Source organism: Lates calcarifer, linkage group LG19 (genome assembly GCF_001640805.2).
Source record: "Lates calcarifer isolate ASB-BC8 linkage group LG19, TLL_Latcal_v3, whole genome shotgun sequence".
In the NCBI taxonomy this organism is placed as follows: domain Eukaryota; kingdom Metazoa; phylum Chordata; class Actinopteri; family Centropomidae; genus Lates; species Lates calcarifer.
Window position 1 is genome coordinate 20996793 of NC_066851.1, and position 10298 is coordinate 21007090.

The following is a 10298-nucleotide window of genomic DNA, read 5'->3' on the forward strand; positions in this document are numbered from 1 at the left end:
GCATACCTAATGCAACACTGGCAGCAGCCTTTCAATGCAGAGCTTCCTTTTCCACTTCAACAGTCGGTTTTAAAATGTAGATGAGTCCTTGGCAGGTCCCCAGGAAGAAAACTGAGCCAGGTTTTTACAACTGCGCCCGTCCAATTAGGAGCTGGAGATACAAGGATTCAACAAAATAACCGAGAGACACTTGAAATGTTGCAGCAGTGGGTTTTCAGAAAATGAACACTGTGCTAATGTCGTTGGTTTCTCTCCAAGGTGAAGCTTTGTCTGTGAGGCAGCTTTCAAAAGCCTCTGATTTAAAGTCATAAAAATAAAACGTATAGATCCACATGTGTTTTGAGATACATGAAAATACTCTCACTGTCTGATGTAGTTTTCCCACAAAGAATTTTCATTTCCTCAGTTGTTTTGGAATTAACGTATAAAGCTACTTGCTGCAGTTTTGATTAGTCAGAAGATTCAGTCTGATTTAGTCCAGTTTTTACTTTATTTCTTTATTTTTTTCCCACTTAAAATTAACGTTTACACAGAAAATACATCATACATACAGTGTTCAGAAAATCCTGAGAAAATAGTGCAGCTTTGTTCTAATGTAACCAGAGGTGATTACAGTGGCAGTGTTGAGGCAGGTCCATGCCAGCACCCTGCAGAGCTGCTCTACAAACTACCCCACCCTTCATATCACCATCTCTCCTTTGTGAATCCACCTCTTCACCCCAGCCTGTCCTGTTTGACACCCCCCATCCCCTGGGGTCCTGCAGGCAGCTCACTCAAAGCTGCAGCCTGGGTGTCACCTCGAAACCTCTGTTTGTTGTGACCTGTTGACACTGACAGTAAACTGACGAACCAGCCTGTAAAACAAGGTCCCAACAACCTGGCGAGGGCGGCAGTAACACTGTGGTTTGAGAGGATGGGTGGGGGCTGTGATTTAGTGAGGTGAACTTCCTTTTTGATTGTTTTTGAGGATTAGAAACATATGATTTTGATCCTCATTCTCTTGCTTGTGTGCGTCCTCTCTGCAGGTTGAGATGGTCTGAAGTTGTTTTCATTTCCCTCCAGCAGACAATGCAAAGCTGACATAAAGATATTTTGGTTCCCTGTTGCATGTCATCTTTAGCTTCCTTTATTTCAAACTCGCGGGCCTTGTCTTTATTGGTCTGTATTACTGGCTGATGTCCCATCCCTTCACCCACATCCTGTTGTTGTTCTTATTCAGCTGGTTTATTTCAGCAGGGGGAACTGTGACTCATAATTCTGTAATACTGAAACCTGCTCAGACTTTTCTTGTGGTGAGCGTGACACGAGCGGCTGCACATCCATCGCTCTGCTTGTGCTTGGAAAGTTGGAGCTCCGCACTGAAAACCTGATCCTGCTGCAGCGAAGCTCTGCAGGAAAAATGAGAGAAATCTGGCTTCACTTTCACATTGAATTCTCAAGCTGCTTTTGGGCTAATTATTACCTGCAGTGATCCCTCTCAGTCACTCCTTTATTACTGAGGACTGATGTCTGTAAAGCAGCCTGGGCTAATCATTACTCACTGTGTGGGTGCTGTGGAAATACTTCTCTACACCTATTCTGATGAAAAGCTTCATGTTACCAGGCTGAATGTTTAGGGAGGTTCCCCAGTCAAACCAGAACCTGACATTAACCTAGATTACTCAACCCTGCTACAATTTCAGCTACCAGTGTTAGTCCTCAATGAACTGGAATAAGTTATTGAAAGAACATCATTTGTTGAGGAGGAATAAAAACATTAATGATAACAGTGACAAAAAATCTGATCTTACTTTGGACACAAGAGGAAGTTCAGGCTTTTCTTTTTTGTGAAAAATAAACATAGTGTGTGGGCTCAGATCTGAAAACACTAAACATCCTCCTTTAGTTTGAGACTAATTTGCAGGTATTTGGTCTTAAAATTTGATCTGATAATACACAAGTTATACAAGTTATTACAATTTATTCTTTGGGCACCATGACTGTGTGTACCAAATGCTACTGTAAACCATCCAATAACTGCCAAGATATTTCACTGAAATCACAGATATAAACAAAAGTGTCATGCTAGAGGAAAAGTCAGGGGATCATTAAAGTCATTTTGAATATATGGTGAGTGTCTGTACAAAGTTTCATGGTAGTATCTGCAGTATTTGTTTTATATTTCAGTCTGGACCAATATTGGAGCAGAGCTGCTAAAACACATGACTCATCAAACCTCATGCACTCATAAGTTGCTGTTCTCATCCAGCTGTTACACTTATGACTCTGAGATGTGAGCAGGATGACAAGAAAGGAAGGTTTTCATCCAAAAAATGAATGAGTCTCATCCTCGGATCTTGTTACAGTGTTTTTCAGTCTCAGTGGGTCTGTGAAGGGCGGAGGGTGAAGAGGTTAACAGGACGATGGAGCAACTGTTAGCACAGCAGAGAGAATGTTTTCTTTCATTCTTTTCCCTCTGTCACTGCAGCTTCTTCACACACACACACACACACACACACACACTCACGCTCACACAGTGCAGGGCCTCTCAGAGTAAAGAAGCGTGACCAGCAGCAGCTGTTGGATTAACAGCTGCCTCTGTTTGTCTGCTGAGACCCAGAAACACTCTGATCTCTGATCTCACCTCCTCTGCAGCCGCTGTCTGTCTCTCAGTCCTGTTCCCATCCACTTCTACAGATACTACTCTACACTGAGTATAAGTATAATAAAATATAACAGATATGATACAAAAACATTAATGCCACAGCACTGAAATAAGACTTAAAATGACTTTGTGCTGTTACACACCTTTATTTTGAAATCTAATTCCATATTCCATGTTTACAAAGGTATCAGACTGAGCACAAGACATCTATAGTAGTTCCTCTATATGAAATTATGTACCAAGAATCAGTCAGTTTATATCAGCATGTAGATACAGGTAAAGTGTGTGTGGTTTCTAAAATGCAAGTATATACAAATATATCAGTTTTTTGTGTTAGTCAAACAAAACAAGCAGTTTGAATCTGATAATTTGGAATATAATGTCTATTTTTCAGCATTTTTGACATTTTGCTGATCAAATGATTCATCATTTAATCAAGAAAATGATCGACAGAAGAATTGATAATGAAAATAATCATTAGTTGCAGCCCTGCATCTGATTTTCACATTCCCAAACATCTTCTTTAAAATCTTATCAGGAATATAAATATTTTAATTTCAATTTTCTCTTCTTTTCTTTTTTTTTTTTTTTTTTACAGTCTTCTCGTCCTTTGTTTACATTTTAAAAACTGAAATAGATAAAAATAACTCTGAAATATACAGTGTAATCCGAGCGCCATCTGCTGGCTCAAACAACGCAAAGCAACGGTAGCCGAGGGTGGTCATGTGACTAACGCGGAAGTGAGACATCAGTAGCAACACAACATTGCTAAGTGAACACTTTTCATGATAATTCGGTGTGATTTTGGTGGTTTTCGTCCACACATGACAACATGGTTCGGTGTTTCCTGATCCACACCGTGTGTCCGGTCAGTGCTCTGTCTGCTGGGGAGAGCAGGGTCCTCTACTCCCGCTTCTTCGGTCCAGATGAAGGAGTCCTGGCCGAGCAGCAGCGGGAGCTCAGCCCGGAGGAGAGGCGACTTCTGCAGGTGGAGAAAGCAGCGGTGGTGGCCAGGTGAGTCGCTTTTTCTTTATTTTTATGCCCAGAATATATTTATTCAAGCGCCAGCAGTTTGTTAGTTTTGTTTGTTTATTTATTTCATTCTATTAACACCAACAGTTTCAACACAAACTGAACATTATAACCTTTGTGAACGTATGATTTCTCACAGGATTGTTGAATCAGACTGTGTTGGTTAATAAACTGCCAGCTGAGTGAATGCTTTCAGTGAATTTTGCTGCTCGGTGGGAATTCTGGAGAGTTTTTGTTAAAATAATCAGACGTGGACTCTTGAACTTTTCTTTCATCTGATATTAAATATCCTGCATGAGAATATCTTGATATAGCTGTAAAAGCAGAGGGAACCCACAAATTGACTTAAATTGTCAGCTAAAGCTCCATTTAATAAGATGAACATCACTGATAAATAAACTGGGATGTTGAAAATCCACGTCTTTATCCTTAATGTGGTGTATTTCACATGGTTTTGGATTTCTAGAACCTCTGAAAACACCAGCTCTTTCTGTGTGAGAGTAATAGCACCCTCCTCTTGTTCTCTGCTGTAATGCAGTGTATCCACTCTGCTGATTTTCTGCTGGTACACAATGTAAACTGTATCACAGATGGCAGGTGGAGGCTGTCAGTCCTCACTGCAGTCCTCTCAGTTGTTTTCAATAACAGTAAATACTTTCTGTCCTCCCACGTGACAAACCATAACCACTGATTATTACTGTCAAAAGAAAACGCTCACTCTTTGTGCAGTGGGAAATAATGACAATTCTGTTCTGCGTGTCAAGTAATGACAACATGTGGAGACTTTATTTGTATTTTTTTTATGCGTGAAGAAATAATCATTCATCAACATTTAAACCTTTGCTGTATTCTGGCTGTTTTTCTGACATATCTAACTTTAAGACGTCACTTTCTGCTAGAAATCATCAGTCTATGTCCTAATTTGAATGACAAAATATAGTGATGGTGATTTATAAAGAAAACCAGCTTCAGTTAATGGTTATTACTGAAGAAGCCTGGAGGCTATGCAGCCAATTTGTCCCTGTCTTTGTAAATATACCGCTGATCCTCTGTGGCTCAGGCAGGTGAGGAGCGCCGTCTCTCTGTCCCGGGAGGCTTCAGGCCGGCAGCTGGTGGAGGCGGTGCCTGGCGAGGAGGCTCTGGCCCTGCAGGAGGCCAACAGCGGAGTGGTGCGTCTGAGAGCCGGGGACCCCTTCTCTGATGAGATGAGCGCTCTGTGGCTGGGTGTCCAGAGCCTGGGCTTCACGCTCGTCTGCGAGCCCCACGAGAACCTGCTGCTGGCCGAGGGAACCCTCCGCAACCTGACCCGACACTGCCTGGAGCACCTGCACATGCTGGGGCAGGGGAGCGAGGTGAGAGCGCCCCCAAACAGACAGGTTTTCATTTTCAAAGCAGCCAGGAGGAGGTTTTTAATTAATCCCCCAAAACAATCATGTTTAACCTTTTTAGCTTTGGCCTTTTGGCAACCTTAACAAATTATACATTGTTTAAAAGTTCTGAGTCTCCTGATTCAGTTTGTGCATCTCATCTGTGATCTCCATATCACTGCAACAATCATTCACATAGAATTGGTTCAGATGCTACTGCAGGCCTTATATTCCCCCTGTTTATGGCAAATAAACAGGTTAGGTGCCTCTGTAACTTTTTGGCTTTGACTTTTTGGTTGTAAAATTTAAAGAGTTACCTTTCAAAGATCACCAGGGTTGTGACTTAAATCAAAAAGGTTAGAGAACTGTAGCCTTTTTAATTTGGGTACATTCATTTGAAGCTTGCACAAAAATGTTCAAACTTGGGGATGGGGAGGTTAGTGTGCAGAAATCGTGTAGTGAGGCTGAGATGAGACTGTATGTGTAGACTTGATCTGGACCTGGTCTGATGTGACCTCACTGAGAAGTAGTCATGATAGTCAGTTTGACTTTGTTTATTACGATTTTAAACTGTGAGTCTCTGTGGTCACATGTAGTCCAGCTTGTGACAACGTCCCAGGTCTCACCAGCGATATTCTCTCAGATCTGACTGTTAACATTGAGCTGCTTTAATGTGGTCTACATGAAGAAAACAGCTGTGAAACCTTACTATCCCTGTACTTCACCCATAGCTGTAGAGTACTTCTCTCTCAGATCTGACCTGTTAAACAAAGTGGAATGAGTCTGCTTTAAGTGGTGAGAAAAACACTGAGCAGGAATAGAGAGTCAGACTGATCATAAGTTAAATCACAAAATCAGCACAGTGAGACCTTTAGAGATTGTCTGGCAGCCTTTTGATTTGCTGACACATAAAAAACACCCTGCATAACAACTAGTGTGGTTACTTTTTTAGTGGCTACAAAAAAAATTCTCTGTGGCTTAACTATTGGCTGAGGAATAAGGTCAGTCTCTTTTTGTAGCCAGTGTTTGTAGCCAAGCTGGCGTTCTGTCTGTGTTGATTGACTGTGTCTGTGAGGCAGGGATTAGAGGAGGAAAAGATATCTAATTGGAGAGTTTAGCTCTGCCACTGCTGTTTGGGAGACTATTTTTTATTTTGGTCTTAAAGGATTAATCTGGTGATATTTAACAAATCCCATGAAAAGATCAAGACCAACAATCAGTTGATCCCAGTAACAAGTACTGCCTGATGTATCTTCTGTATTCCTCTGTGTCACAGAGCTCCATTATTAACTGTTAGAAACACATTAGTGACATGTTCCTTCATCATCATGAATTTAATTTGAGGAAATCCCTCACACTCAGTCACGCTCATGGCCGGATTGCTGGGCCCCCCTGCAACCCCAAATTATCTTAGGAATATGCAGCGAATAAGCACAATACAACATAATAAAATTAATTGAAACCACCCTTGGAAATATAGGACAAAACAATCCTAACTCAAGGTCCAATTTCTTGTATCTTCTTTTGCTTTCAGCTGTATCCCATTGTCTTCTTCATCAGTGAATGGAGTTACAGAATAAAATCATATGAAATCATAACAGTAATGATTGATAATGAGTTTGCATGTGCAGTAAAGGTTGAAAGCTCAGGAAAACATGTAAGTGGACCTTGGGTGTGACTAGATTGATCTAGAGCCTCTCTACCTCTCTCTCTTACCAAAACCCAAGTGAGGGTCTCAGTAGCCGGTCCTCTGCCTCAAATGAAGCGGTTGCATCCCCAGCAGGACCTCAAACTGTCCCACCGACATACTACAAATATATCCACAACCAGTCATGATCGAGCTTCAGCTCCTGTATATTCTTGGGCGAGTGTTTTGCACTTTCACATTTCTAATTTGTGTCTTTCTGTACAGTATGTGAAAAGGTCTTGAACTGGGGCTTTTGAGGTTCCTCAGAGGACTGGCACCAGTGAGCCAGTTGCCCAGTTTCCTCTGTTGCAGTGTCATTTGTTGGTGTCGTCTGATATAATATGTGTGCTTTTAAATAACAGTTCTTGTCTATTACAGAGTCACAGAGACTCATTAGACTGAAGTCAGTTCAACAGTTTACAGAAATGTTGCTGCTGTGCTGAGCATCACTTGCCAAATCCTCAACAGTAGCAACTCATTACATATTATGGAAACTGCAATAAAAACACAAGGCAACAGTAATGAAACAAGACTGCAGCCGTACACATTTTACTGCCATCTGTAACTAAGTGGGGTCATTAAAGAGTCTGCACGGGGTCGTCACTAACAGCAACTCTCCCTGCAGGTCCTGCTGAGGAGCAACCGTATCGATGCTCTGCTCAGCCGCCTGCTTCCTCACGGCCAGCTCCTCTTCCTCAACCACCGCTTCGCCCAGAGTCTAGAGAAGGAGGTAGCAGCCTACATGGCCAAGTGAACCATTAGTGGCCGTACAGGCGGCCATTTTGAGGTCACTTCTATCGCCTCAGTCTACGGTCTTGACGTCCAGTCCTAAGCTGGATCACTGTGAGCTGTCTCTGCCGGCTTTCAAACAAACAAGTTGACTCTTGTTTACCTTTGGTGACATTTCTGTGGTGGCAGAGGGAGAACGGACCACTGGCAGCTGCTGTTTCAGATTGCACGAGGTGGTAAACACACAGAGTGGTAAATATCTCCCTCAGCCACTTGCAGCTCACTGTTGACTGTTTACTGTGTGGGAGGCTTCAGTTCAAATCCTGTTTGTCAAATTGAAGAGTGGAAAGGAAAATGTGGCAGATTAAAGAGTGCAGCTGAAGAGGCCAGTTAAAAACCTACTTATCAGCATCAAAGGCTGCTATTTATCTAATTCACCATACTCAAAATGTCACTGTGTGACCTTGAGCAACCAGACTTCACCTGTGTTTTTGACAATTCTGGCATTGTAACTCAATCTCAAAGTGCCTTATCATGACTTCTAATGGCGCTTTTGTTCCTGAGGAGTAGGAGGAAACCAGATTGGGATGTTTTTTGGGGGTTGGGGTTCGGGGGGGGGTATGATTCATCTCATAGTAACAAAACAGCAGAAATGGAGCAAATAAAAATCAAAGTCAAACCTGTTTAATGTCATTTTGAACCAAAAATGTCAGAATTCTTGAGACACTGAGGACAATGAAGACGGCAGGAGATGACATGAAATATTATGAAACCACAATGAATGAATGCAGAGATGTTGGCATGCAGGATACACAACAAAACAGGAAATGATGACAAGGACAAAAATGGAAACATCCAGACACAACAGATAACTAATGTGTTCCCATATCTTTTGAACATCTGTCGTACCTCCGACTGCATCTCCCCATGAAACCAGACCTCTCCTGCTCCTCCTGTTGCCCCAATAAAAGCCTCTTAAACTGCAGGTTTTGGGTTGGCAACCAAATCCAAAACTAAAGCAGCGATTTTCAAGGAGAGGAAAAAAATCTGTCTGGTTGCCAGCATCAATTGCTTTGATCTTCTCTATTTTTCTGTATTAAAAAATAAAACTAATTTCTAGTATTACCCAAGGCGGTTTTCTTTGAAATTCATGTTCTCTGCAATCAAGGACACACAACGCGGTTTTCCAAAAACAAGGCACAAGGGATTGAACATTAAAAGTGACAAAACACACGAGAAGGATTTGGAGGTTGTGTACCTCTCAGGGAACGAAGAACACAAACTCACAGTCAGCTGGGTAAAAACACCTGTGAACTGAATAACACAACTAAATCAGGTAACCAGGGAGGTCCACTGTAAGGCCAGCAGAGGGCGCTGTTGTTCATGTGAGTTTCAGTGCAGTGAAGGTCAGAGATAAACCTGGATTCATTGTATAGTGTGTTGCCAAAAGTATGTACACACCTCTGCTTTTGTGCGTGCGTTCATGTGTTTTGGGTGGGATACTTAGTTCCAATGAAGGAAATCTTTTCTAATCATATTGGATATACCAAAGGCACACACAAATCCAAAGAACTTAATGATTTAAAGAAGGGAAGTCTTTATGCTGCAGCCTACAGTGATATCTTAGACATTAGTGTCTAAGATATCAGGCCCCTCTTTTTTTCAATCTTCAAACCAGCTCCACAAAGAAACAGTTTTCTTAATTTAGCTCAGAATAACTTGACAAAGCTCTGACCTCACCCTCCATCCAACACCTTTGGGATGAACCGGCTCGTTGACTGTGAGCCAGACCTCATCACCCAACATCAGTGACCGACTTTATGAATAAAACAAAGCCTGGGAGCTGGTTCAGGCGCTCACATGGAATACTTTTCTCTCTGGAAGATACATCCAGTCGGACCCTTTTCATTAGGTTGGTTTACTTAAGCCGTCAGCACACCTGCTGCTACATCATGATTCTAGTTGTGGTCCAGTTTGCAGCTTATATCCATCACAAGTTTGATGTAGAAACCTTTAGCACACATACACTGAAAAAGGGCTTTTCAGTGAATCAGTGAAACTTTGTTGTCCAGATTTTAAATGAAAGATATACACTGTATAGATAAAAAATAAGTAAGTAAGTGTGTGAATTTCTAACTGAGTAAGTGAATTTATTTGGAAAAAATGATACTTTTTCAAATCTGAGTATTTTATATGTCTTAAAACATGTCTACAGGCTGACTTCTTTCCTCTCATATACAAACTAACTGATTGAGTTAGTTTGCATATGTACTTAAGTCATAAGCTGTTGGTTTTTGCTGTTATTTGATTGTTCCTCTTCTCTCTGTCTTTTCATTTGTGTACTGTCTGTTGTCTATGTCCTCATTTTGTTTGCCTATTCTTGTTTCTTTTCCACATTTATTGTTAATCCAACGAACAAAATAAATATAATATAAATCCCACTGGCATGATGGTTGGTTAAAGAAAAATTGTCAACTCCAAATACTTCAAATTGTTTGTATAAATACCTTCAGTAATTAACTCAGTGTTAACTTTGTGTGTGGTTTTATAATCTTGAAACACAACATTTAGTTTTATTAAGATGGCTTCTTTAGCTCAGCACATTCAGTTATTAGGCTTCATTAACATCGCTTTATTAAATTTTCCCAACAAATTGCAGCGTCAGGACAGACAGTGCAGTGTTTCTCCACTAGGGGGCAGTACGAAGCCAGACTTGATGAGAGCTCCAGTGGTTGGTTGCTGATAACAGGAGACAGATAGTGACACCAGAGCAGAAATCCACCGGGCTACATCACAGATGCTGCTGCTGCTTTGAAACAATTTAAAATGAGCTGGTAGA

General features: G+C 41.4%; 1 protein-coding gene across 1 annotated transcript; it reads left to right on the plus strand.

The window, feature by feature from the left end:
- The first annotated feature begins 3359 nt into the window (after positions 1–3359).
- ap5s1 (adaptor related protein complex 5 subunit sigma 1) lies at positions 3360–9900 on the plus strand. Its single transcript, XM_018666286.2, has 3 exons — positions 3360–3658; positions 4737–5028; positions 7356–9900. The coding sequence occupies exons 1-3, from the start codon at positions 3477–3479 to the stop codon at positions 7482–7484; spliced, it is 603 nt and encodes a 200-aa protein (XP_018521802.1). The 5' UTR covers positions 3360–3476; the 3' UTR covers positions 7485–9900.
- The last annotated feature ends 398 nt before the right edge of the window (positions 9901–10298 follow it).